The 27,999-nt window shown below is 49.7% G+C and overlaps 1 protein-coding gene across 1 annotated transcript; it reads right to left on the bottom strand.

The window, feature by feature from the left end:
- Window positions 1-1,172: 1,172 nt before the first annotated feature.
- On the bottom strand, window positions 1,173-27,999 carry SNRNP200 (small nuclear ribonucleoprotein U5 subunit 200). Its single transcript, XM_065890691.1, has 45 exons — window positions 27,955-27,999; window positions 27,241-27,404; window positions 25,609-25,780; window positions 24,445-24,637; window positions 23,329-23,384; window positions 22,037-22,135; window positions 21,497-21,649; window positions 21,292-21,391; window positions 20,992-21,128; window positions 20,321-20,404; window positions 20,056-20,229; window positions 19,630-19,767; window positions 19,245-19,400; window positions 18,508-18,678; window positions 16,842-17,035; window positions 16,502-16,625; window positions 15,318-15,467; window positions 14,971-15,081; window positions 14,279-14,410; window positions 13,921-14,109; window positions 13,366-13,563; window positions 12,810-12,962; window positions 12,617-12,697; window positions 12,190-12,273; window positions 11,426-11,532; window positions 11,003-11,121; window positions 10,551-10,705; window positions 10,249-10,438; window positions 9,910-10,083; window positions 8,779-8,939; window positions 8,241-8,468; window positions 7,712-7,903; window positions 7,443-7,621; window positions 7,099-7,250; window positions 6,135-6,243; window positions 5,478-5,586; window positions 4,776-4,965; window positions 4,515-4,679; window positions 4,161-4,282; window positions 3,745-3,888; window positions 3,480-3,656; window positions 3,032-3,192; window positions 2,868-2,949; window positions 1,701-1,793; window positions 1,173-1,602 (listed from the first exon to the last, which is right to left on the bottom strand). The coding sequence occupies exons 1-45, from the start codon at window positions 27,997-27,999 to the stop codon at window positions 1,459-1,461; spliced, it is 6,411 nt and encodes a 2,136-aa protein (XP_065746763.1). The 3' UTR covers window positions 1,173-1,458.

The raw sequence follows: 27,999 nt of genomic DNA, 5'->3' as shown, positions 1-27,999 counted from the left end.
AAAACTCCTTTTTCCAACTTCGTATCTGTGTGAAGTCAGCTTTACGTCAGTACAACACACAACAGGTTGTGGAAGCAGCTATGAGAATCCAACTGTCTTCTATTAAGCCAGACATGAAAGAGATCTGCAAAAATGTAAAATGCCACTCTTCTCCCTGGATTTGTTTTGGAAGTTGTTTTTCATAAAAAGTTAACATAAGTTACTGTTGTTTTAAAATGCATTTACTATAGTAAATAAACATCAATGGCTATAACCCAGATAATAAAGGCTGTTTGCGGCTCCTAATTTTTTGTAGTGTAAAGGGGTCCTAAGACTAAATTTGAAAACTGCTAACCTAGGGAAATTACCCTTCAGAATCATTTTCTAATTTTATGCACACTTATTCCTAAAAAAAACCAGAAGGCAAGAATTTGAGAAAAACATTTGTAGATCTGGATCTTAACATCGGTTTAAGCACCCAGTTGGTGCTGCCTCATTATTGGAGGGGACACTGCTGGTCTTGAGAAAGTTCTAACCTGTTGATCTCTCCAGCAAAGTTCAGAGTTAGTTCCTGCAGTAGGGCAGATACAGAGGAAGAGACCAAGGGCACAAGCCTGACTGAACAGAAGCTACCAACACTGTTCCCTCTACACTGACTGAAATGGTGCAGGTGGCAGCCCAACTGAAGAGCAGCCTCGTCCTCTAGAAATGCTCACTGTGAGCAAGTTCACTGGCTGAAAAAAATAATCCTTAGGTTGGAGAAACGAAACTTTTTTTCTTTTTTTGGCTGCATTGGGTCTTCATTGCTGTGCGTGGGCTTTCTCTAGTTGCGGCGACTGGGGGGGGCTACTCTCCGTTGTGGCGCGCGGGCTTCTCATCGCGGTGGCTTCTCTACTTGCAGAGCACAGGCTCTAGGTGCATGGGCTTCAGTAGTTGTGGCTCGTGAGCTGTAGAGCGCAGGCTCAGTAGTTGTGGCACATGGGCTCAGTAGTTGTGGCTTGCAGGCTCTAGAGCGCAGGCTCAGTAGTTGTGGCGCATGGGCTTAGTTGCTCCGCGGCATGTGGTATCTTCCCGGACCAGGGCTTGAACCCGTGTCCCCTGCACCAGCAGGCGGATTCTGAACCAATGTACCACCAGGGAAGTCCGAGAAAGGAAACTTTTAATCTGGAATCACTGCAAAGACAAATGGTTTCTCCAAGTCATTTTATTAGAATGTGTTATTCAAAAGGAACTACAAAGAACATGCCTAAAAATGGTGTACACAGTTTATGCTTGACACCTGCAGACACTAGATCCAAAGTTTGGATGGCAAGGGAGCCGGAGGGGAAAGTAGTGGGGTGGGCTGGGACCACGGCGGCACTGGCTGGCCAGACCTCCCACAGACAGACCGGGTCTCCAAGACTGAGGTCCCGTGACGGCGTACATGTACCAAACTCAGGTTCAACTCTTCTCTCTGTGCAAGAGCAAAGGCCTCTGGACTCAGTCTGAGTCACTGTCTGTCTCAGCTTCTTTCACATCCACGCTGAATTTGTACTCCTGGTCACATCCCATGTAAGCGTCACTCATGAAGTACAGAGTGTAGTTGTGGGCGCCAGTGGCCGGGGCCACAAAGTCGAGCTTCACCTGGAGAGAGCAGGCAAAACTCAGGGCCAGCTCAGACACAGGAAGAGTTCTAACCCTGCCCCATCTCACAGCACACGAGGGCCAGCGGACACACTTACCTTGGCCTTCTGCTGCAGGGTCAGCCTCTTGATGGAAATGAGGCTATTCGACTTGGCATCTCCGATCACCACCCACCAGCCCTCTTCACGTTTCTGTAGTGACCAAAAGCCAACAAAGTCAGCACATAAAATTTGATGATCATGACACCAAGAGAAAAGTTACAAAAGTAAGAAACCAGAAACCAGAAAGAAAGCTTTCTAAAATTTCTTCCCAAACTACAACTGGATATACCTAAGATTTTAAACTGTCTGAGGTGTCTCACATGAATCTTTAAGCAGGCAGATGAACTCATTTGTTGGTTCTGCCTCATTTCCTTGTCCCAAAGTACCTTCTGCCATTTAGTACCTGACACTAAGTCCAAGATTCCAATATTAGACATCTAGTCTTTGGGGCCTCACAGCTTTGAGTTCCTCAGAGACCCTTTTAAATAAAAGGTATATATGCCGGAGGAGAAAAACACGTTAACATGGAGGTGAGCCTGCCAGCAGAGAGGATCCAAAGTAGGCCTTGCATCTACCAAGAATCCCCCTCTGCTGGCCGCTCCACTGTCAGAAAACCCAAGCATTCCACTTTAAAGCACTCTTTCCTCAGAGCCTATTAAACGAATAGTTCGTAAACTTAAACATTACAGTGTATCTGGTTTCTCCTTTCAGCCTTCAATTATTCTCCCATATAAGGGATCAGATTTCCTTTTTGGTGGTAAAGAACCAAGCACTGGAAGCAGAGTAAGTAGCTGTGAGAAACGAGAGCGAAGAAACACCAACTAGAAAGGCCGAGTGACACGTGGGATCTTAGTTCCCCAACCAGGGATCGAACCCGTGCCCGCCCCCTGCATTGGTAGCAGAGAGTCTTAACCACTGGACCACCAGGGAAGTCCCCCTGGAGCCATTTAGAGTTAAAGATAAATGCTTCTTCACAGCCACGGACGTCAACAACTGCATGACTGGGGCGTTCAATAACGACCAGGCACCTAAATTACCTTAAAGCAAAAAACCACCAAAAACTCCCACAGAAAACACCCATGGCCCCAAGATTAATCCTCAGGCTTGTGGCTTCATTATTACTCTAAGTTTCCTCCCTCAGTGACTATGCACCCTTGTAGCCCAGCCTCTAGCCAGTTGGTAGGGCCTCAAGTGGACCCCTGGCAAGCCACGCCCAGGACGCACCTGTGGGAAGAGAGGCGCGATCACGGGGCCTGTGACTTCCTCCTCTCGCTCCAGCTGCACCAGCACCACAACCGGCCCGCCACTGTGGGGAGAAACGCAGGTTGCACGTCACAGCTGTGCCCAGCAAGGAGCCGGGGCGGGGCACCTGGCCCTCTCTGGCTCACCTGCGGATGCTGTCCTTGTCCACCACCTCGTAGGACAGCTCGATGTTGGGGTAGCGGTTACAGAAGCGGGCCACGTCTGCGATCTGGCTATCGGACAGCTGAAGCAATGCGTTGCGCTCTTCATCCTCCATCTCCATGATGTCAAAAACACTCTCCACCCCCTGCAGTGGGTGTCAGAGGTCAGGGAAGAAGAGAGAACGCACACTAGCAGCAGAGGAAAGTGGCCCCAAAGAGCGGCTACTTTTACTTCCTATGCCATCAGACCATCTAAAGAAGACACGGCTTCAGAAAGAGCCTGGCCCACAACCGGCAGGCTCTCTAGCAGCTCCATGGCTAACACCTTCTGAGAGGCCAGAACGAGAAGGCTCCCCTCCACAACCGCCCCCAGTGCAAGACGCTCGGCTCCCAGCCTCGGCCACCCGACACTCCAGGTCCAGGCCCGGCTCACCTTGTCTGTGCAACGTTTGATGTGCTCTGAGGTGAAGTGTGGCAGCTGTTTCAGGTATGAGTCCTTGGACCACATAGCTTGGGTGACCATCTGGGCCAGCTCCATGGCTGCCAGAGCTGGGCTGAGCCACCCGTTGCTGGAGAGGACATCCACACAGGCCTGGATGAGCCGGATGGCCTGAACAGGGACAGGAGAGCAAGAGCAGGCAGGGTTGGAACTGCTGCTTCACAGGCCACACGGGCTTCCCCCCCGCCCCCCTCGATACCTTGCTAAGGATCTCCTCTGTATCCGACTGCAGCTCAGCACTCAGCTGCATGCGGGACAGGTGAGCCTGCAGAAGCAGGTTGGTCTTGACGTGCGGGTCATTGAACTTAGGGTTATTCAACTTGTGGGGGACCTTCTGGGCCAACTGGAAAGTGGAAGAAAAAGAGCCGATGATGAAGAGGTGACCCTGCCTGAGACCTATCCCAGGCAGCACCTATCCCAGGCTCACAACCCTTCAAAACTCAGAGGGGTGGCTGGGTGCCTGGGGGGGGTGGGTGGGGCTGAGACGTGTGGAGGTGCGTGAGGGAGGTCGGGGCAGGAAGGGTCGGTGTCTTCCTGTGGTGACGGGGCATTGCGTGCTCTGGGCACGCGGGCCAAGTTTCAGCTCCAAGGATGTTCTCCTGAAGCTGCCCTCACCTGCCGCAGGAGGTTGTCTTCATGGTGCCGGATGGGAATGTTCTCATACTCGGCCGCATTGGAGATGATCTCAATAAGCCCTCGCACCTTGGTCTTGGCATTCAGGGACATGCTGAAGAGCTCTGAGAGAGGTAGGGAAGGAGATTTGAGAGCCGTCAAAGCAGGCAGAAAAGGAGCAGAGAGGAGAGAGTTAACTCCTGGGCTACCCCAGCTCCACCCTGCGATGCGTGCCTCTGACGAACACCGGATGGGGCACTGGAAGCATCATCGCCTCTCATCCACATGGGCTGCAGACCCTGCCCGAGATCCCTCTAGCTCAGGCTCTGCACAGACCCAGCCCCTGCTGGCCCTCACCAATGGTGGTGTAGTTGATGTAATAGTAGGCAGCGATCATGCCCAGGTTCAGAGGCGCCACGTCCATCTCGTCCTCAATGCTGATGCACTTGGACTGCTCCAGGTCACTCAGGGTTTGTTCCACGAGCTCCGACAAGTGGTCAGACAGGTGACGATGGGAGATACCTGTGAAGGTGAGAGCTAAGTGGGGAGTCACGGGGAGATGGCGAGTAAGGGCTGTGAAAAGCGCAAAAGGATAAGGTATGCTCCAAAGCCACTGACCCTGCAGGTTGTAATAATTGGGGTTCTGTGTCATGCGGCGGTACAGAAAGGTCCAGGTGAGGTAGTCCACGGCGTCCTGCTTGTTCTCGATGGTCTTGGTGACGATCTCAGCATTGAAGTGGTCGTGCATACAGTGGTCCAGGTGAGACTCTACTGGCAAAGGCTCATATAAGAACTTTTTGAAGAAATCCTATGGGAAGGAAGATAATAAAGAGTCAATGACAATACGGTCACAGAGACAGATCAAGGGGAAAAAAAAGGCCAAGGGAAAATGCGGCCCCTGTGTGACAGACAGACACAGCTGATCAAAATGGAAGAAACCAGTTGCACAGACAAGGTGAGCTGGGTCTGGACCTGGAGGGTTGGGTGTGTATGCCTGTTCCCACTGGCATCACTGGTTATTTCTACAGCAGAGACAGGGGGTACCCCAAGTCCCACATGCTGAGCAGAGCATGAGGGAAGATGGAACCAGCCAGAGCGAGAAGACGTCAACACACAGAGTCAACAGCAGTAGCAAAGACCAAAGGCTACAAAATTCTACGCAGCCAAGAGGCTTGTTACAAAAGCAACATGGAAGATAAAAGAGGCAGAAGTTGACAGACAGAATGTAAAAAAATAAGTAAACACATCTATCGAAAGAGAAACTAAAGAATCTGTTCTGAAGCCCAGGATCAAAAGACAGTGCAAGAGGCCCAGGCTGACCTTTTTGGAGCCCTGGCACATGATGACGCAGCGCCCCTCGTCATCCTGCAAAGGGCGGTTGGCGTGTCCCACCATCTGCAGCACGTCGTAGATGGGGTAATCCACGTACCTAAAGACAGGCGGGGAGAGGAGGCAAAGCCGCAGCAACAGACACTCAGGAGGCCGACTCCCTAAATGTCACAGAATAAAGTGCAAACACGGGGAGACGTGGGCCAATCACAGCAAAACTCTGTTTACAAGTTCCCACGCTCAGGCACTAGTTTCACGCATCATCTATACATCACTTTAGTTTTCAAGTGTAAGAGTCATTACTTTGTTGCTCAGTGTCCTTGAACCAAAGCTATTAACCCATCTGATGCCAACAGCCAAATAACTCCCCATTAAAGGATCTAATATGTAAGGCAGGCTTCCAAACTTTACAGCTATATAGTTCATGAGTAATGAAGTCACCCGACTCAAATCCAAATCTAGAAGCAGGTTCAGACATGAAAAATAAGTCCATATAAATAAAACCCTGGCTGGGGTGGAATCTCGGCTAGCTTTTTATTTCCCTAACACCTTTTCTTCACAATAGTGAACTTCTGGATTTGCAGGTATTACGTTCATCTTAGGAAGGAAGGTCCCGTTAACACAGAGCAAGTGCACGGCTGTACTCACGCGTGGATCTTGCCGTTGTAGTACTGGGTATCCATGATAATCACCAGGTGGGCGGCCACATTCATGCCCCAGCAGAGACTCCGAGAAGCCACCACCACCTGGATAGCCCCTGAGCAGCAGAAGGGAGGAGACTAAGCACAGGGCTCCCTGGCTGAGGCAGGACCTGCTGCCTCCTGGGCAGGTAGTGGCTTATCTTGTGCTACGTTTCAGAACTCAGAGCAAAGCTTACCAGGGACAAACTTTAATGACTAAGGGGCTAACTCGGTACTACAGGAGGTGGCTCTATGTCACTGTTGCTCTGCTGGGGGGGCTACCCTGGAGGAAACAAGGTAATCCTGGAACAGAATCCCAAGCCCAGGGAAAGCTAGGCTCACACTCCTGCCTGACAGATGGGCCTTGCTGGCTGGAAAGTGCTAAGGCTGACTCAGCCACGGGCTGGCTCAGTACCTGGTAGCAAAATCGAGCTCTGAAGGTGCCACAAACCAGACAGATTCAGGGGTCAAAGGGTGACAGTAATGATTCTGGCAGGAGCAGCTCCACTGCAGCTCCACTAAGCACTGTCAAAATAATACTCTGCGTGAAATGCCTGACGTCAACAAGGGACAGAGGCACACAGCCACCCAAGGGAAACAGAGGCCCAACCACTTTGCCGAGCCTGGAATCCGTAGAAAACCAGATCTAGTGGCCAAATGTCCTGGTCTAAAAAACCACGTTCTGAAAGAGCACAACCTTATGTGCTTGCCTGCTTTCTCATCTAGAAAGTAGGGGTAGTATCTGTCCCACCTTCACCACAAGGGTACTGAAATCAAATGAGATAACAGATAAAATAATCTGGTAAGTATCAATATTTTGAAAATGACCAATGTGCTGTAAAGAAATATCACCCATGCCCAGAAGTTCAACACACGCCCCCGTGACACCTCTGGATCTAGTCTCACTCTGTGCTTCAAGGCTTGCTCTCTACCTGAGCTGAAGAGCTGCTCCACCAGGCGCCGCTCCATGGGGCTGAGCCCCTCGTGCAGGTAGCCCACCCCGTTTAGCAGTGTCTCCTTGAGCGTGCTGTCACTCAGCTTCTCCAGGTAGGGGATCAGGTCCTTCTCCGTGCAGTGCAGGAACCTGGGCGGCATGAGCACTGACTCAGCCCGGAGCGCTTCCACCCGCCCAGAGACCCTTCCAGCTGTGCGTCGCCCAGCCCCGAGCCAGGCGGGGGCCACCCCACCCTTGTGAACAGAACACCCGGCAGGAGGCCAGTCTCACTTGAGCCAACCCTCACCTCCCCACGGGCCCCAGGAGCCAGGCCCCGCCCACCTCTGCCGCTGGATGTCGGCCGCACACGTGGTGAGGATATCGATGGCGGTGAGGCGCGTCTGCTTGCGAGATGGAACAAAGACAATGACAGGCTTCTTGGGCGAGTGCTTGGTGATGGCGTGGTACACAGGCTTGGCCATGGACAGCAGGCGAGTCTGCGTGTGGCTAATGTTGAAGCCCTGGAGACCGAGGAGGAAGAAAGGAGGTTACAAACCCAGGGAGCCCAGGACGTCATGAGGCCACGTGGGAACAGAAAGAGCGGGTCCCACCTGGATGTGCAGCTCCAAGGGCACGGGGCGCACGTTCGGGTGGAAGTTGAAGGTGGAGGTGGCGCTGCACCCCAGCCAGTGGGCCACGTCCTTCGCGTTCGAGAGCGAGGAGCTGAGGGCCACAATGCGAATGGGCCTCTCGATCTGGGAGGAGATGTAGCGCATCCGGGAGCAGATCACCTCCAGCACGGGCTGAAAAGGGGCGGGAGTCACTGCAGGCCCGACGCTCCATCCTCAGCCCTGAGCTACCTTCGTGTGGAGCCCAACAACCTCGAGATGATCTCCTAACTCTTCCTTGTGATTAGGGGCTCTCCCGTCTTTGGGTCCACCTCCTCCACAGCCAATCTCCACTAAGCAATGGTACTCTCCAAGAAAACTACAAAAAAGTCTCAGATCATCCTTTCAGAATAAGGTGACAGGCAGAATCCTCTTGGGAGAAGCCCTAGTCTCTGGCCCTCACCTAAGGCCCAAGGCCAAGGCTACTCTGCTGGTCCCAGCCCCGCTCCTATGCTGCAAGGTCAAGCCATACCCCATTCTCGCCCCCGATAAGGTGGACCTCATCCACCACAAAGAGGTTGATGTTCTGGACATTCTTGCGCTGCTTCCACCGCCGGGAAAGGATGTCCCACTTCTCGGGGGTGCTGATGATGATGTTGCCTTTGCCCAGAAGCTTCAGGTCCGTGCTGGTCTCCCCCGTCAGGAGCACCACCTTCTTGTTGAGCCTGTCCTGGAACTTCTCGTACCAGTCCATGTACACCTGGCAGGCGGGCAGCGGGAGGGCAGAAAAACATCAGGCCACGTCAGGCTTCAGTTCATGAATTATGAGAAAAACATGGGAAGCCAAACACAGAGGCCTGTCGCCCTGGAGATCTCAAGCTAAATACTTCGTAATCACACACCAACCTATAAGTGACCAGAGAGCTTCCCTTTAGTATACGACTGCGGAAATGGCCACCAGCAGGCAAACAGTCTTGCCCCAGCTGGCTCTGCAAATTTCAGGGCTCAGAAAACCTTGATGTGGACTCAGAGATGAAAACGGTTTCTGGGAAAATTCACACATGACACACCTGCTCCGCCAGAGCCTCCATGGGGGTGATGTAGACACAGCGCCCCTCCGAGTTCTGTAGCAGCATCCGCAGGATGGCAAACTCCGCACAGATGGTCTTCCCGCTGCCCGTGGGGGCCCCCACAAACACGTTGTCATCGCTGTTGTACACGGTGTTGAACACTGAGAAGCGACAGAGAGGCAGCGTGAACACTGAGAGAGACTCGGACACGCAGGAAACTCAGCCAGTCAGCCCAGAATGGCAACCATGAGGGGTGACGGCACACGGCCCCCAGCTGCAGTCGGGCCTGCGACATCTCTCCCCTTCATCCGCTCCTTCCCACACAAGAGGAGGAGAAGGGACCAAGATCAAGAGTTCAGGGCCCCTGGAGATTTGCGGGAGGACAACAGAAGCAAAGGAGGTCAGGGCTCCCTCCTTGCTTCTCAGGGACAGGATGCCGAACCAAGGGGAACTGGCTCCCCTCCTCTGCCCCTCCAACCCTCTCCTGTGTTTCCTGGAAAGAGTCAAGTACACAGAGAAGGTAAAAAACCTAATACGTAAGCCCTGGCATCCAGACTGGGTTAAAATCAAGTTCTACTATTTATTAGCTGGTTCAATTGGGGTGCCTCTCCCTGCCTCGGTTTCCTCATCTGTAGAACAGGACACTGATAGTAGTATCTCAAATGGTAAATCCCTGTTTGCTGGTATCTCAAACAGGATTGTGGAAGGAATGAAAGAGAAAACACTTGGGGTGCACCCAGCCCAGAGTACTTAGAACATGGGGCGTGCTCTGCGAACACAGCTGTCGTTTACAGCAATGAAGGCAGAGGAGGCCTCGGTCAACGCTGCACACTCTGGTTCAATACTGGAGCCTCCTGAGCCTGAGAAATGACAGTGCACCGTGATAATAAGACCTGCTCTACCAACCCTCCTCAGGGACACGTGCAAAGAAGCGAAGCAAATCTAATAGTAACCAAGGGCTTCTGAGAACGGAAAACGTCCTGGCTGCTCCAACAGTTGGCACTGATGAGCTCCCACTCCTGCCAAGCACCTGAGGGCCCTCCTCCCCCTCCTCCCGCAGAACCTACCTGTCTCCAGGGGACCTTAAAAGGCCTCCAAAGGAACCGCCCGCCTGGAAATGGAAACACCTACCCTGGGTCTGGATGGGGTTGAAGAAAGGAAATTTATCTTGGTAAAGGCTCTCAAAGGCACTGTTTCTCAGGGCAGACACGGGCAAGGGCTGCAGGTCCAGAAGCTCGGTTGGGGGTGGGTACTTCTCTGGTAGGATCAGGTGCCGGAAAGAGACAGGCAGCTGGGTCTCACAAGCTGCCAGAAAAGAAACGGGAAGGGCAGTCAGCACACTGGGAACCCCAAGGCAGCATACACAGCACTCTCCCCAACCAAGTCTGGCCCAGTACAAGGGGCAAGACACTCATCTAACTGCCCCGGGAGGACCTGGCCGAGGGGACCCCGCGGAGGAGACGCACTCACAGAGCCAGCGGTCAGACACCACACGGATGAAGTACTGAGGGGGCAGCGGTTCAAAGACGGGCACGAAGAACGTAATGAGGTGCTCGTCCTGCGCATACTTGGCCTTGAGTAGGAAGTACTCGTGGTGCAGGATCACCTCGCTGTCCACATCCTCCACCAGAATCCAGAACGCCTCTGAGGAACCATGGACCTGCCCACAGGGGCACAAGTGACAGGAGCATGAGCTGGCGGTAACTCAGCCCTCCAATCCCGCTCTCCTCAAGACCCCTCTGAAACCAGGCCCCTGCCTCACACAGCCTGACCTTTTCATCCCACTGGAAGTCGGGCGTGATGGTCAGCTCCACCTTCAGCGTGGAGCGCGTGATAGGCTGCAGATGCACCGACAACTCCAGCTTGGGGAACAGGTGGACGTACTTGTGGATGGTCTTCCCCATCTTGGGCATGCGGATGAGCTCCCCTACGAGGACACAAGAGAGCACGGGGCTGCAGCCCAGCCTGCCTGAGGTACCTGCAAACGCAGCCCTGAGGGCCACCAAGGGGAACGGGCGGATTCCACTCCAGAAGGGCAGGCTCTTCCCTCCACTCTCAGTGGGCCCAGAAGATTCAAAGCCCCGAGACCAAGCGCAAGACTACTGCTAGTGGGACGAGACAAGCGAGCCCAGGATGTCAGGGCACGAGGCCTAGGAACTGGAAAGCAGGCAGGCTTAGGGGGACATCTGAGCTGTGCGGATGAGCAGGATGGCTTCCCACGCACCTATCTCATTGTGATTCAGGTCATACAGACGCTCAAAAGGGAAGTTTTTCTTCTCGATCTTCTTCACTACTTCCTCAGGGAGTTTCCGGAACTGGCGCAGAGGACACATGGACTGCCACCTGTCCAGGAAGGAAACAGAGCTATCAGTCCCTCGTGCGGGGCCTGGAACCAACTGTCCTCCTCACGGCTTCCAACGGATGAGCTGTGACCCACAAAACACGAATGCTGCAGACAGACATCTCCAACTATGCCACCCTCCCCGACTCTTCAGCTGCACCCCAGAGGGCCTGCCCCTCTCAACTTGCACCCAGCTGCATATTTCACCCATCAGGGCGAGATGTGCTGCGCTCTAAGGCTTTCCCACCACACCCTCGGCCCGGGGACCCCCACCCCGTGACCAGCTTCCAGCTCACTGGGCCTTACATGCGTTTGTCAATCATCTTGCAGAGGTTCAGGGTCTTGTCTGTAAGCTGCGCCCAGCCTCGGTTCAGGACAATTTCAAAGATGGCACGCATCAACCGGCCAGCCGACTGGGGAAAGACGAAGCATTCCCCCTGTCAAGTCCGCACTGTCCCCAGACCTAATAACGCAGCCACCCGACACAGGGTTTAATTACCTCAAGCTCTGATACGACCAGCTACACCAACTCAAAACCCAAGCCCCTCTGTCATGACCCACCCCCACCCCGACCCCCAGCAGACGCTGGCTGACGCAGGACAGTCAGAGAAGTGCAGCTAGAGCTCCGCGCCCAGCATTGTAACCTTCCACTCACTGCCTGGTCTTAAGGCTTTTGACTCATTTAGCATTTAGAGTCCTAGCAAGAGTAAGGGTGTTAGTGACTTGCCCTGAGGAAAAGACAAAGAGTAGTTATTAAAGCCTTTTGCCATTTCTGGGTTTATTTAGGAGCCCAGCGGCCGTAATGGGAAGTCCCTCTCCACAGGGAAGCAGACACCGTGTCTTGCGATCTCCACATGGAGCCTCTCCAGCATCTCTGTAAAGGCCTCACCTTCCCACGTGCTCAAGATCAGTAAAACAGAGCGGCCGTACCACACGCGCACCAGCCAACAAGCCACCTGGGGCACAACTCAGCATTCCTTCTCCCTCACTAGTGTCAGGCCTACTTTTTACCAGACACACACAGAACACGGGATGGGAACTTATCAGGGGTGGCACAACCCTGCCCTCACCTGGGTAACATATACCATGTCGGCCATCAACGCAAAGCCCTCCAATTTCAGTTGCGAGATGAAAGCTTGGAGAAGCACATTGATCTGGAAAAAAGCAAAATCAGCCAGAAGAAGGCTGATCACTGATTGAACCAACCGAAAAAGTGAATACATTTCTGCTCTGGGCATCCATGCCAGGTAAGACCTTCTAGACCTCTTGATTTGCAGACATTAAATAATTGTTACTCCATGTAAAAAAGAACATGTGAGAAGGATGCAGAAACTCGGAGAACTGAGCAGATTACCAAGAACAAACCCAAACTCAAGGATCATCTTTTATTTTTATTTATTTTACCTTTTTATTTTTTTAATTCTTTTCTAAGGTTCATCTTTTAGAAGATCAGGAAAACCCCGACCCTCACCCCAAGCAGAGAGGAGCTGGGCTCACCTTCGCACTGGGTTCCTCAATGCTCTCCTTTACAGGGATGGGCACCCTCTCCAGCAACTTCTGCAGCTCCAGCTTCTCCTCCTGCCACAAGAAGGAAACAGGTCAAGAAAAAGCCAGGAGGCCAAGGAGAGAACCAACCAGTGACGTGGCAGTGGGTACCAACTTCCAGTTCCAACACGCTGAGTGGACTCACTTCTCTCACAGTGATGTTCTTGAACTCTGAGGACAAGGAGAAGACTCTGAAAAGCTCAATCTCACTCAGGGTGGGCTTTAGCAGCTGGTTGTAGGTCTGTACCGTATCATTGGTGATGTAGTAGTGGCTGGCTATACGACCGAGTTCTGTCACCTACAAAGAAGGAAGACTCAATCCAAAGCTGATCATTAACAAGTGGCAACCTCTCACTGTGGACGAGAGGTGCCCACTGGGTGAACACACAGCAATACAAGTGCCTGGCCCAAGCACAGGAAGAAGGATGGCCCAATAAACTGACCTATAGTGTGACTTGATGCCCACACAGACAAGAGAGCTAGATCAGCTGCCACAGCTCAAGATATGGAAAGGAAGCACCGTCAGGTTTTACACCATTTTAGAAGTTCCTAGGTTCAAAGGGCACAGTGCAATGCCACTTGTTTTTCTGCTGTTCCAAGCAGTGGGCAATTAGGCAGTACTTGAATCAAGACAGTGATCTGAAAAATTGTCTCCTGGGGCAACAACTTCTGCAGGGACCTCCGTCCCTCAGCCCTCTCACCTGGAAGTTGCCTGTCTTCTTGTCGTACTTGACCAGATTGTTCTTATCCAGCATCAAGGCAGCAGTATGAACCAGATCCAGTCGGCGCTGGTCCAGCAGGGGATCTCCCTTGAGGTCATCATGAGAGATGCCATAGAGGGTTGGGGATCGGAGCATTCGGATATACAGGTAGGCGTAGCCCAGCCAGTTCACTGCATCCTGTAAGAAACAGATCATGGGCCTTAGCATGCAGAGCTGATGTCCAAGTGAAAAGCTCCCACAGAGCACTCAGATGTTAATTCCCAACTATGAGATACGTATTATACTGTCTCGTGAACGTTTATAATATTTCATTATCAAGAAGACAAAGTTCTTTCTAAGATTTTGGCAACAAGGGGAATTGTCAGCCAGAGACCCAAGAAGCTTGAGAGCCTGCTTACACTGAGAGATGTGGGGCCCAGGGCTGGAGGACCCCGGTGCTGAGGCCCACAGCACAATGACCGAGACCACCTCACTCCTGGTACCCTGGCCTCTCTGGAGAAGACAAGAGGCGCCAAGGACAGAGCCCTCCCCTACCTTTGCGTTCTGGACGTTCCCCAGCACGATTTCCGCGTTGAGCATGTCAGGCAGCTTTGATACCATCTGGCTCTCAATAGGAAGCTGCTGATTGAGGAGGGACAGGTAGTACTGCAGCTCCCCATGAGAAGTGATGAGTATGCCTTCGCCCTTGGTGTCATACTGAGGTCTTCCTGCTCGTCCCAGCATCTATAGGTCAGAGAGGGCAACCAAGACGGCTATGGCCACAGAGCTCCTGGGTTTGATTCCAGGCTTCTACGTTATGGAACCTCGCCTTCCATCTGCCATCATTTGGACCTCCTGTGTATAAAACACAGCATGCTTTTCCCCACTGAGAATAAACTCAAAAGCTCCATACCTGCAGGATGTCCAGTGCCCCCAGTTCTGTCCAGCGCCCCTTCTCTGGACTGTACACCTGGGTGCCTTTGATGATGACAGTATGCGCGGGGAGATTCACACCCCAAGCCAGGGTTGCCGTGGAAACTAAAACCTACAGAGGTAAGGCAAGGTAACAAGGAAAACGGACGTTACCACCATGGATTACTATCCTCAACTTCTCCAGGCAACTGGCCTCAGAGCTTCTAGCAGCACCAAGGTGGGTCCCATACTTGCCAATGTAACACCAGAATAAAGGGGAAAGGAGTCCTTGAGTTCCTCAACTCTTCGAGAGTCAACATTTCAAGGTTCTAGAGACACTTAAGAGACAGATATGCAGACCTATATGAATCAACTTAAGGTCACTAAACAAGTTAAAGTATGGGCTCTCCTGAGACAGGGAATGAACAAGGTCCTGACCTATGTCTGACAACATCTGGAGTCACCAACATGCTTGCTTTGCTGGGCTTCTCAGGTGCTTTCCTGAACTCACTCATCTTCCCGCACGCAGGATGTGAAGAGATGGGAGAGGTGGTATGACACTACACTGACTGTACCTACCCAACCCTCCAAACTGGTTTACCTGAGCCTGAAACAACGAAGTACCAGGCACAAACATACAGCACAGCCTCCGATGTTTCCCGTCTTCTCCGTCTGTGCTTTGCCCACCCTCACCTGAATGTGTTTATCAGCAAAAAGATCCTCTACGAGTGTCCGGTCAACTCTGGTCATGCCCGCGTGATGAATAGCAAAGCCATAGGGCAGGAGATCCTTCAGCTCCAGGTTCTGGGAAACAGAAGAGAACAGGTGATGAGGTGAGCCTTCCTGAAGGAACTCCCCCAGAGACGAAGCAAATCTCTTCAGCTGAGACTCTGCCCCTCACCTATCCACATATCCACAGCCAATCAAACCTCACCCTGTGTGAAAGAGCACCACCTCACACTCTTGGAGGACCACTGGGACAACTCGGATTGAGCCAGTTACCAGGTAGGAATGAGAGAGCTGGGCCTGTCTCGCCTCACCTTGCACTGCTCAGCTTCTGTCCGAAGGACTTCTGTGGAGGCCGAGCCCTCTCTCAGAAACAGACCCAGCGTGTCCTTCTCCAGGCACATGTCCCGGATGGCCCTGGCCGTCTTCCCAGTCTCCTTCCGGGAGTGGACAAACACCAGCACCTGAGTAGAAGCCACAGTTTTCCACAGTCAAGAGACACACTCCAACAGTCACCCCCACGCCCCTGAGGAACCAGCAGCAGAAGCAGAGGCTGCACCACGATCAAGCAAGAAACTGAGGTCTGGCTCAGAAGCCTAACAGTGCCCGTAAGACCCTAAGCGAACGAACCTACCAAGCACAGTGATGAGGGTCCTGTAACTGGGAAACTAAACTAACTCTTAGCCCCCCATCTTTTAACAGCAAGTTTAAATATAATATGAATGCACATTCAGGAATCTCAATTAATTTGTGTTCAGGTACCTGATGAGATTCTCAGCTGCTAAAATGTTATATAAAATAACGGGCACTGGCCTTTATAAATGGACTTAGGAAGTAAGTCTCAGTATGAGACAGGCACTATTTTGTAGGAAATAAAGTCCTCCAAGTATTTAGTGCCAAGAAAAGATTTGTGTCTTCATGTAAATTCTTATGTTTTTTTAATCAGGCAAAATATTCAATGTTCCATAAAAACATCAGATCATACTTACTAGTAAAATGCCCTTCCACTAGTTTTTAATTTTTATCTTTATTTTTGCTATGTTTTTAGTATAAGTCACCCAAATCTTTTATGGAAGAACCCTTGGTAACGTAGATAGACAAATTAATTATTTGTGCCTGGTGATTTCCTTTTTGAGTTTTTTTTTTTTTTTTTTTTTTTTTTCCTTTTTGAGTTTTTAAATTACAAATTCAATTTCTTTAATGGTTACAGGACAATTCAGATTATCTATATCATCAAGGCTGTTTTGGTAGTTGGTTGTTTTTGAGAAATGGGCCCATTTCCTTTAGGCTATCAAATCCATGTGTAAAGTTGTTCACAGTATATTCCTTTACTATCCTTTCAAATGTAACAGATTCTGTAGTAATACCCCATTTCGTTTCTGGTACTGGTGATTTGTTTTGTGTCTTCTCTCTTTATCTTAGTCAGTCTTGCTTGGCTATCAGTAAGTCAAAAATTCAAAAGAACACAGTTCAAGAATAACGAGAAACCATGACAGACCTGATTTTTTCCAGCATGTTCCATGATTTTCTCATAGACAATTTCGTTCATGATCTGGAAACGCTTGATAGCTTTTTTCTCCGTAATGCCCACGTAAGTCTGTTCTAGAGGCACTGGGCGGAAGCTAGAAGTTCAACAGTTAGACAAATGAGGCTTCTGAGACAAAAGTACTGAGGAAATAAAGTCCTTTTTGCTGCCAGGGAGCAATATTCCTCTATTTGGATTCATATCACATCAAAACCCAAAGGCCATTCTAAAACCCAATCTAATAGAGCTCGTTGGAAAAGAAGGACAGCAGGAAGGTCACCCTGGTTAAACTTCTCCCAGTCTTTTCTTATACCTGTTGTCGAAATAGAATAGGCCCTTGGCAGGGTCCACACGCAGAAAGGTGGCCACATCTTCATAGTTGGGGAGGGTGGCACTAAGACCGATGAGTCGGACATCCTCTTGGGTCATCTCAATGTTCCGGATGGTCCTGGCCACCAACGCTTCTAAGACAGGACCTCTGTCATCGTGGAGAAGATGGATCTCATCCTAAGGAATGGGAGGGCAGCAAATTACCTGTAGGACTAGAGAAATGTGGCCCCCTTTCCTGAAGAGTATTCCCATTTTGTAGGTATACACCTAATATGCCAAATAAAGAAGACAAGAAAAGGGATCCCAAGGCCAGGGAAACCCAAAGGATGAGATGATATTCACCATGAAATACCCCAGGAAATAACATGCTCCAACCACGGGCTGCTTTGCTGCAGTTCAGTGAAACAATGCTTTACGCTAAGAAAATCTGATACTTCGGGTAAATGAATTCATAACTCCACTCAAAGGAAAATTTCTTTACTAAAGATAAAGCTTCTGATCAGACCATATTTATATCAAATAAGGTTTTACCTCTGGGCAGTTATCTTTACCAAGAACTAATTGTATCAAATGAAGAATCTGAATCACCAAATGAAGGCTCCACATAGCCTAAGGCAGTGCTTCTCAAATTTCAGCAGGCATACAAGGCAGGAGGGGATCTTATTAAAATGCAGACTGTATTTCAGCAAGTGGGAGTGGGGACAGGGACTCTGCATTTCTTTCTTTTTTAAAAAAAATACTTATTTATTTTGGCTGTGCTGGGTCTTAGTTGTGGCACGCAGGATCTTTCCTGCGGCACGTGGGACTCTTTAGTTGCAGCATGCTGACTTCTTAGTTGCAGCATGCGGACTCTTGGTTGAGGCATGTATGTGGGATCTAGTTCCCTGACCAAGGATCAAACCCAGACCCAGTGCATTGGGAGCACGGAGTCTTATCTGCTGTGCCACCAGGGAAGTCCCAGGACTTTGCATTTCTAACAAGACTTTTGAGTAGCAGACTTTAAGCAGGGGCTAGCAAATTTTTTCTTGAAGGCCAGAGAGTCAGTATTTTAGGCTTGTGGGCCAGTCTCTGTTACAAATACTCAATTCTGTCACTGCAGCACAAAAGTAACTGTGAACAATATGCAAACGGGTATGGCTGTGTTCCAATAAAACAAAAATCAGTACCCACAGATTGCCAACCCTGCTCTAGAATGGTGCAAATCAACATGCAAGGTCTCCTTTCTGCTTCCCCAGACAACCAAAAGAAACCGCACTCAGACTGTCATTCCTCCCTGGGGGCTTCTGTGTATATAGGACACAATATCCTGACTCCTTACTCATTCTCTCTGAGAATGGATTTATAAAGCCCTTTAATGTTCTGGGAGGACATAAGTATCAATAGTTTTTTCAATTGTCTGTTTACATTTATTTCAAAATATTTGACATAAAAAAAGTATAAATGATATGGCAAAGAGCATGCACCTACTGGGAAGTGTTTCAATTTGGTGCAGATTCTCATGTAGCAGTAAGAGCAATGCGGACAATAGCTGCCGCTACGCAGGCCAGTAACTGGAGGAAAGGCACTGAAGAAAAGTTTAGCATTAAAACCCAGCAACCCCTCCTCAACCAGGCCTGGGCTCTGTGCTCCCACCAGGACCCCCTGCTCACCAGGATGATGAGTCGCACGAGCTGGGTGTAGGTCCGCTCCCCACCCTTGCGGGTAATGATGTCCCACTTCTCAGGGGTGCAGACGATGATCTGAGTGGCGCTGATCTCCTCCTTGCACAGCTGGTGGTCTCCAGTCAGTTCTGCAACAGTGATGCCGTACGTGGCCAGGCGCTGGGTGTAGGAAAGGCACATCAGGCAAAAATGCTTGGAGGGGGCCTGGACTCCACACTCTCTGTCTGTGAAGTCTGAGTGTGGGGTACTGGAGGTAGGTATCAACCCTTCAGGGAAATATCAAGTGTATGAGGTTGAGCATATGAGCATTTATTTCTAAAACAAATCCAAGTTTACACGCAGGGTAAGGAAGCAGAAAAATGCTCCCTGGGAGCTCTGCACACAATAGGGGGAAATGGAAGCTTGCAGACAATGGACCTGGAATAACACTAGATCTATTATCAACCACCCATGTGAGTGTTTCATAAATACTCCAATAATGCAAATGATACCAACTGCAGAAAATTGCTAAGGGGAAGATTAAAAAGATGGTAAACCCTTGTAAAAGCCCAAAAGAGATCCAGGATTTTCTCCTTTCACAAACACTCTGTACTTGGGTCAAGTTCCACCTTCGAAGGAGAAAAAAAACACCACACAAGGCATTCCAGAAATGCCCTAATGTAAGAAGCAGAGAAGCACCAGGCCTGTCCCCCAATATCTTCTGGAGAAAGGTTCTATCCCCTTACCTTTCCAAAACTGCCCACCATCTCCTGCACCAAAGACCGCATGGGGGCGATGTAGATGATCTTGAAGTCATCCACGTTGATAGTGCCATCCATGTTAATATGCTTCCCTATCTCTCGGAGCATAGACATCAGGGCCACGTTGGTCTTACCAGCACCCTATGGGAGGTCAAGGACAAGAAGGCCTGTGTACCTCGTTATGCTCACTACCCCAATTTCTAAGGGCTTATCGCCAAAACAGAGCATGTCCTGCGGATTTTACCCTACCATTTAACATCTCCTCCACCAAAGAATAAAGAATTAGGCGGTAAGGATGGAGATGAACAATACTGCCACCTAAAATATACACCGCGTTCCACAAGAAAAGAGCAGGCAGGGCAGTGCTTACGGTAGGAGCGCAGAGCAGCAGATTCTCATCCGTCTCCAGAGCAGCACGGTAGAGCTTACTCTGGATCCGATTCAGTGTTTTGAAACCCTCAAATCCAGCCTGGGCATACTTGGGCAGTTTCTCCACTGGAAGAAGTTGCTAGAAAAAAATGCCACATACATCACATCAGCAGCGCCCTTGGGCAGACTGTGGTTTTGCGAGATTGCACTTCCCGGCAACCTCCCTGCATAACGCTCCACTAAAGGCCAGACCAGAGAGATCAGTATTGTCCCCAGGGCTCAAAATCAAAATGGGAAAACTCTGCAGCAGCTTCCACTTCTGGAATAAACTACCTGTGAGACAAGGCCACACTTTGGTCAATGGGTGGAAATCCAAACTGGAAGGGAGGCGAAGTGAGCAGAAAACTTAGAAAAGCAATTCACTCACTTCTTCAGAGCCGAAGGGCTTGGGCTTCAGAGCAGGCACGTGCACCTCCTCATAGCCCTTGCGCTGGCGACGGAACGATCCGTCAGGAAGCTGACAGCGTTTGTTGGCCATGAAGTGGCTCCCCTGGGTAAAAACTAGGTCCTCCAAGTCCAGAACCTGTCGCGGAGCCAGTGCCTGGGAGTTTGAAAAATAAGAATATAAAGTGAGCAAGCTGAGCAAAGGAGTTTCCATCCCTCACAGCCTTGGAAATGGCCTTGGTACCTACCTCTCCACCCTGGTCCAGATCCATGGTTTCCAGATCTGTGTCCATCCGGGACTGACGCACTCGCTCTCTCCGGGACCTCTCCTCCTGTGATGCGGAAAGACAGAAAGAATAGCAACGATTCATCACCATCCCAGTTTCTTGTCCTTTCCAGTCCCTTGGCTGAGCTTGACTCACAGGTGCTGACTAGTAAGGCCTGAAACAGAAAGGTGGCCCTTTACGTTCAGACAGTTGAGGACCACCAGAATGATGAAATCAAACCACTTTCAAGGGACAATACATAGTCCTGGGATTTCAGAAGTCGACGTTCAACAATGCAGCATCAAGGGCTATCCTTAAGGGACAGAGTGTGGGTTCTGTGTTCAGCAAACACGCGTTGTGTTCCTGTACTACCAGCAGACACCATGACTTATCGTGTGAACGAACAGCAAAGGGCCCAGGTGCTGGTGACGACAGCAGCAGGTCAGCAGTCTCTCGACCACACCAGCGTGAAGGTGTTGATTCCACACTGTACCAATGACCAAACTCAAAGAATCTGGAGAAATAATTCACTTCTTCAACTTCCTGCTTTAACAGGAATTTAGCTTTTTGCTGCAATCTTCTAACTAGTGTCTCTTTTCCAAAGCAAACGCTCTACCTCAGGAGTCAGACAGACAAACCAACCCAGCCCTTACCCGGATCAGATCCTCCTTCTCCGTTTCGTGGAGCTGGTAGAGGAACTTGGATAGCTCTGGGTCAGCTTCCATCTTTCCCATGATCCTTTCCTTTTCAGCTTCACTCTGTGCACTGGCCAGCAAGGTACAGTACAAAACTGTCAACAGCAAAAGGAAGAAAGGGAAGGTGAGATACAAAATCAACCTTCAACCCTGGGGTAGAAAGAAAAATACATGAAACAAGTGGTGAGGCTATGAAAGCAGCACAACCTCTACCACACGCCTACCTAGGACACAAACGCGTCCTCGGCACATACTCACTCATCATCCTGTGCTGCCGCAACACCTTAATAAAATCAAAAGTGTTGAAACCAAGGAGCAGAACCAGCTGGTTCTCACATTCCCGGTCATCACTGGCCGTCTGCAGGGAGAAGGTAACACCACGATTAAGGACACAGCCATCTGCTTCCTACGCTGTCCCATCTGCTAAGACACACGGAACACAAAAACATTATCCCGGCTGTACCTTCAAAATCTCCAAGACTTCATCTGCCTTCTTCTGCGACACAATGGCATCATCATAGAAGCGACTGAGCTGCCGCTGGAGCCAAAAGGCATCAATATCCCGAGGGTGCAAATCCTTCTTCTTGGAACTCATCAGCTCCCCTGAGGCCACAAGCTACAAAGTAACCAGGCACTGAGCTCACTGTGTCTCCACCTGCCCCACGTGCTTTCTTATCATCCAGCAACAAAGCTCTGCAGGCCACCCACCCACAGCCTACCCTCTTCTGAGGACTTTCTGGTGGGGGCGGGGGGATGACGACTCTGCTATACTGAGTTCACGAGCACACCAAACCCACCCAGACTTCATCAACACATGCCTTTGAGAAAGAGGGTGACTGACTGAAACCTTAAGAAAAATCAAGACACGACATGTTTATCACAGCTCACCCTATGAAAAGGTAGCTTAATAAATAATACATGACAGGACCTAGGTACGGGAAAGAAGTGCTACACCCAGAAATAACCTGCCCTGCAGCGGCGGGCAGGAGCAAGCTGTACTCACATTAGCCGAGAGGGTGCAGCGCACCACCGCCTCGTCCCCTTCCATGTCGTCATCCGATGCCTCTTCTCGAACCTCCCCGTACACATCTTCATCACCTTCCTGTGGAAACAGCCCCAACCCCAACTCGTGACCTGGAGCTGATCCTGGCATCACCACAGAACCTCTCCCTCAAGTCACTTAAAATAAGCTCCATGGCTAGAGCAAAGGCTTCTGCGGTGGAACCAACAACTTACCGGAACCAGGGTCAGCCTCATTCCAGAGTACATTTACCAGAAGGACCAATACAGAAGCACACTTGGGAAAGCACACAGTGACCAGAAATGTAGAGGCCACACTTCGCTTGCTCACTACTGTCTTTACTCACATACCTGCCTACAGGTGTACTGTGTACTGAGCACAGGGTCATGTTAAAAGCAGGTCCTTAATAATAAGCATTTGTTCAATGAATGAATGCTATGAGCAAAGCATTCTTTTAGTTTGTTGCTACTTAAAATAAAGAAATTCTACTAACTCTACTGGAGGAAGGGGCTCAGCAGTCCTCTACTTCAATCATATCGTTTGAAAGGTGGAGACACTGAAGCAAAACGACCTGTCCAATACAGGACCAAAATTCAGCCCTCTAGGCTCCCAGTCTGGTGCTCACTCCTGACTCTCCTTTGCTACCCCTTCTTCCTGTCCTAGTTTATGATATCCCAAAGCTGGCGTTTTACCTTTCAGGAAGCCAAACACACCCACTGAGAACTCGAATGCAGCTCTGCACATTTTTTCAAGTGCCCCACTTGTTCCTATTAGTTATATTCAAGAAATTCTAATTCGATGGTAAACCTCAGTGGCTGCTGCAACTGTTACTGAAACAACCACGTACAAAATATGCCCATGCTCTGTGGCAAATGTGCATTTTTTTTTGAAATTGGCAGTAGGACACAGTACTGGAAAGAGGAAAATTATCACAGTATGGTTAAAATGCAGTAAAACGGGACAGCACATTCCCGAAATGAAGTATATGCTGTACTTACCTTTTTTTCTTTCTTATTGCTGACCCACTTGGTTTATGTTCAATTATTGTATTAATTTACATTTATAAGTTCAAATTTGCTTTATAAAGCCAAAAAATAACCATAACAATTTTTCAGCAAAATTAATATTTATGCCCAAGTTTGACACCAAATACAACACCATAAAACTTATCTGGCTTAAGTTAGGGCACTTCTTTATATCAGAAGTGGTCCCCTCACCTTAACAACTGAAAAAAAAAAAAAAGACGAGACTGGGTCTGTTTGCTTATCACTTACCTCCTCATCAGACTCAAACTGTACATTCACACCGTATGTCTCATCAATGTTGTCATCTGAAACGGTGAGGGATTAGAAAAAGAGGACAGAGAACAGTTAGTAAAATGAGGCACTAGGGAGTTAATTTCCTCCCTAACTGCCTGACTTGCCTCTCCTCAGGACAGACCTAAGGTCTAAGGACTAACAGACAAATGATCAACATAAGAGAGCCTGGGGCTTCCCTGGTGGCGCTGTGGTTAAGAATCCGCCTGCCAATGCAGGGGACATGGGTTTGATCCCTGGTCCAGGAAGATCCCACATGCAACAGAGCAACTAAGCCCATGCACCATAGCTACTGAACCTGATCTCTGGAGCCCACGAGCCACAACTACTGAGCCCACGTGCCACAACTAACGAAGCCCACGCGCCTAGAGCCCGTGCTCCACAACAAGAGAAGCCATTGCAATGAGAAACACGCGCACCGCAACGAAGAGTAGCCCCCGCTCGACGCAACCAGAGAAAGCCCACGCACGGCAACGAACATCCAACGGAGCCAAAAATAAATAAAATAAATTTACAAAAAAAACCAAAAAGAGCCTTCTGGGCTGCCACCAGCAAGGCCTGCTCCAATCTGCCGGCCGTAGAAACAGCCCTGCTCTGCCTGTCCACCCTCCACCCAGGCCCTCTCCAAGTTTTCTCCCATATTCTATACAATAAGAGGGTCTCAGAATAAGAAATGGCTACCAGAATCAAGAGATTCTGGTGTCCATCAATCATAACCCCTCCAAAAACACCAAATAGGTTATGGAAACCTTTTTTTTTTTTTTTTTTTTGCGGTATGCGGGCCTCTCACTGTTGTGGCCTCTCCCGTTGCGGAGCACAGGCTCTGGACGCGCAGGCTCAGCAGCCATGGCTCACGGGCCCAGCAGCTCCACGGCATGTGGGATCTTCCCGGACCGGGACATGAACCTGTGTCCCCTGCATCGGCAGGTGGACTCTCAACCACTGAGCCACCAGGGAAGCCCTGGAAACCTTTTAAAGTATCTTTCAGATGCTTTAATGGCTGAGGCTAGAAGATCACATTAGGGGTCAATGAGCACCCAGTTCATATGGTCAGGACACAAAGAGCTCACTTACCCATATTCTGGATTTCCTTGTCTCCACCATAGTCTGTGATCTTTTTACCCAGGTTCACTAACACATGGTATCTTGTATCATCTGTCTGACCCAGCAGCAGATCAATCTCCTTTCTCCTTTCCTTGTCCCGAAGCTTTTCATTCTTTAAAACAGCTAGAACTTCATCAGCTGCCCCACAAAGGATATCACGTGGCTGGCAAAAAAAAAAAAGAGAAAAATTTAGAACGAGACAAAGACATAGAACATCACTGACCAGCTTTACGTGACAATAGGATGTGAAGAGCTGTATCTCTTTAAAACCTGCATACCAGGTTCCCACCATTTTCACTAATGCTAATTTAAAAATGCCACATCGGGCTTCCCTGGTGGCACAGTGGTTGAGAGTCCGCCTGCCGATGCAGGGGATGCAGGTTCGTGCCCCAGTCTGGGAGGGTCCCACATGCCGCGGAGCGGCTGGGCCCCTGAGCCATGGCCGCTGGGCCTGCGCGTCCAGGGCCTGTGCTCCGCAGCGGGAGAGGCCGCAGCGGTGAGAGGCCCGCGTACCGCAAGGAAAAGAAAAAAAAAAACTGCCACCAAAGGTCATACAATTGAAGGAAGACTCATCTGTTTCAAAAAATCAGGTAAGTGGTCTTAGGAAGACAGACACGGCTTCCACAGCAGTGTGCCACATTTCTCCCGATGGGAGAGGCACTCTGCAGTCCTGCCCTAGCCTGCCAAACTTGTGGTGATTCTTTATCCTCACCTCCTCTAGCAGCCACCTCACGAGCGTCTCTCAGAGACTCACAGAGGTCCTTAATCTAATCACATGTATAATGCTAAGAGCACAGATTCTGGATATAAACTACCCGGGCTTACATCCTGGCTCTGCCAAACACTACTGTGTGACTTGGGAAGATTACTTAAGTATTCTTTGCCTCACACCTCTCTTCTGTAGAATGGAAAGTAAGTATTAATAGCACCTAGCCATAGAGCTAACATGAGAACTGAAAGAGAGAAGACATGTAAAATGCTATCCCTATAAAGTAAGTGCTCTATAAGTATCAGCCACTTCTGCGTATCGGTATGGCCCACACAGGAAAATACACAGACAAGGTTCCTCTGGTGCCTCCCAGGTGTGACTTCCTCCCTCTCCAAAAACATGGCTTCACCCTCTGGCTGCCTCACCTGGTCCCCAAGTGCAGCCTGGATGAAGCTGAGCAGCACTTCGTAGGTCTCCCGGGTCTCTTTAGTTTTGGGCTTGTAGATGATGCCCACCATCTCATCAATGCCCTCCGAGAGCAGAGTATAACCCTTCATCTTGTTGATGTCATGCCGGTCCTCATCACGCTTTCTTCGCCTAATGGACAGAGTATGATGTTGAACGGGCAGAACCTTCCCTCTCAAAGACAAGACTAAAGGAAGCCCACTCCACCCTCCTCCCCTCAGCTCCATGACACACAGGTAATACAAAACCACAAATCTGTACCTCAGCAAGCGATTCCCATTTGGCCTTAGTCACTTGCACAAGTATTTCTTTATGGAAACACAGTAACAGAAAGGGAATACTCTGTCATTCTCTCACTAGATGCACTAAATGTTACAATGAGACATCCTCCACGTTCATTTAAAAGAGACAACCCTTTCTACTTTGTATGACAATATATGATTAGATTTTGACTAGCTTTTTATCCCTCAGACATATTTTCTTTTTCTAGCCAGAAAACCGAAGCTCCAAAGGAATCTACTGCCATCAATTCCTGGAAAAGAAGTCATACTCTGCAAAGTGGAGGACCAAAGATACGTAACTCATTTCAAATACAACTGCTTTAATCAAAACCGGGCCTACGAATTTTTGAGACTTCATCATGAGAGAAGAGGAAGACACAGACGATCAGGGTCGAAAGATAACAGTGAGATAAAGTTCAATGATTTTTTTTGTTTGGAAATATATCACCCCGCAAAAGTAAAAAAAAAAAAAACAACAAAAAAGCAAAACAAAACACCTGCCTTTCATGCTTGAATAGTAGTTTATAACAACAAAACTGGAAGTGGGCAACAGCAAACAAAAGAAGTAGGGGTGGTAAGTTAGTAATAAAAGAGAAGAGTTACTGAGACAAGAGTTTAACGGGACTTCCCGGGTGGCACAGTGGTTGAGAATCCGCCTGCCAATGCAGGGGACACGAGTTCGAGCCCTGGTCCAGGAAGATCCCACATGCTGCGGAGTAGCTAAGCCCATGTGCCACAACTACTGAGCCTGCGCTCTCCTGCGAGCCACAACTACTGAGTCCATGTGCCACAACTACTGAGCTTGCGCTCTAGAGCCTGTGAACCACAACTACTGAGCCCGCACGCTTAGAGCCCATGCTCCGCAACAAGAGAAGTCACCGCAATGAGAAGCCCATGCACCGCAACAAAGAGTAGCCCCCGTGCGCAGCAACGAAGACCCAACGCAGCCAAAAAAAAAAAAATGGGGTTAACAGATACAAACTACTATATGTAAAATAGATAAGCAACAACAAAAACAAAAAAAAGAGTTTACCAAGAATCTTCAAAATACCATGAAGAAAATTAAGATCTCTCTATGGATGAGAAACACATGCTGAAAAAAGATCTAAAAGTTGTTTTCCACTTCAGATACACTTGTTTAGGCCAAAGAACCTTTCGATTCTTATGTTCTGCTTTTATCTTTACTGAATTGTTTTAATGTCACTGCCATCTCACTTGCACCAAGCAATTCGGCAAAAAAAACACTGCTCAAATGCCAAGGGAAAATGGACTTAGGGTCTGAAGAAAAATCATTTTCCCCCTGCTACTCACTTGGCTCTTCTTTCCTCTTGCATCTGTGGTTTCGTCCGTTGAGCCTTATCTCCCATCCGGGTGCCCTCGAGCTTCCCAACCAGGGACAGAACCTCTCCTGTGGGTTCATCCCGGCGGGTCCGGTCAATGAGAGAGCGGTCAGCTTGGAGGACAAGATTCGAGTTCTGAAAAGATCACAGTGTTATCGAAACTCTGACAGGAGCAGGACCAATGCCGGTACCAAAGGGATACCAGCTGATAACAAAGCAAGTAAGAACTGGGGCAAAGAAGTGACAAAAATCACTAGTCGGGCAAAGAAGTGACAAAAATCACTAGTCGGAATAAAAAGATGTTTTCCTTAAGAAGCGCATCATATAACCGCGCATGAGCGAAGGGCAATCAAATCGTTAGAACAATCCTTGCTCCTAACACTGCTCATAACTCCGCCCAGGGAACACTGTCGGGCACGTTGGGGATGACATACGAAAGGGGTCGGGAACAGCGCCGAGGGGACAGGGAACAAACACTCCTAGCAGAGCTCTTAGCCCATCCCGCTCGCCCCAGTCACCAGTGGGGTTATTCATATCGTCGTGTACCCCCTCCTTCGCCTGAACCTGATTTCCCCTCTGCTTTCGCGGTTCTCCCGTAGGCCTTCCAGAGTGAAACTCCCTTCCTCAGCCTCCCGCTCCCCACCGGCCTCCTCAGCCCAGAGCCCTCCGCCGAGCCCACACGCACCGCCTTGTACTCGTACTGCAGGCTACGAGCGGTCACATCCGCCAT

The sequence above is a fragment of the Phocoena phocoena genome, chromosome 14 (assembly GCF_963924675.1).
Source record: "Phocoena phocoena chromosome 14, mPhoPho1.1, whole genome shotgun sequence".
Lineage (NCBI taxonomy): Eukaryota > Metazoa > Chordata > Mammalia > Artiodactyla > Phocoenidae > Phocoena > Phocoena phocoena.
This window is presented reverse-complemented; position numbering and strand designations above follow the sequence as displayed.

Coding starts and splice junctions, on each gene's coding strand:
- SNRNP200 (XM_065890691.1), bottom strand. CDS start 27,999: ATGGCGGATGTGACCGCTCGTAGCCTGCAGTACGAGTACAAGGCG. Junction 14,110..14,278: donor GGGCACTGGACATCCTGCAG/GTATGGAGCTTT, acceptor TCTGACCTATAG/ATGCTGGGACGAGCAGGAAG. Junction 3,889..4,160: donor AAGACAACCTCCTGCGGCAG/GTGAGGGCAGCT, acceptor TCCACTTTCCAG/TTGGCCCAGAAGGTCCCCCA.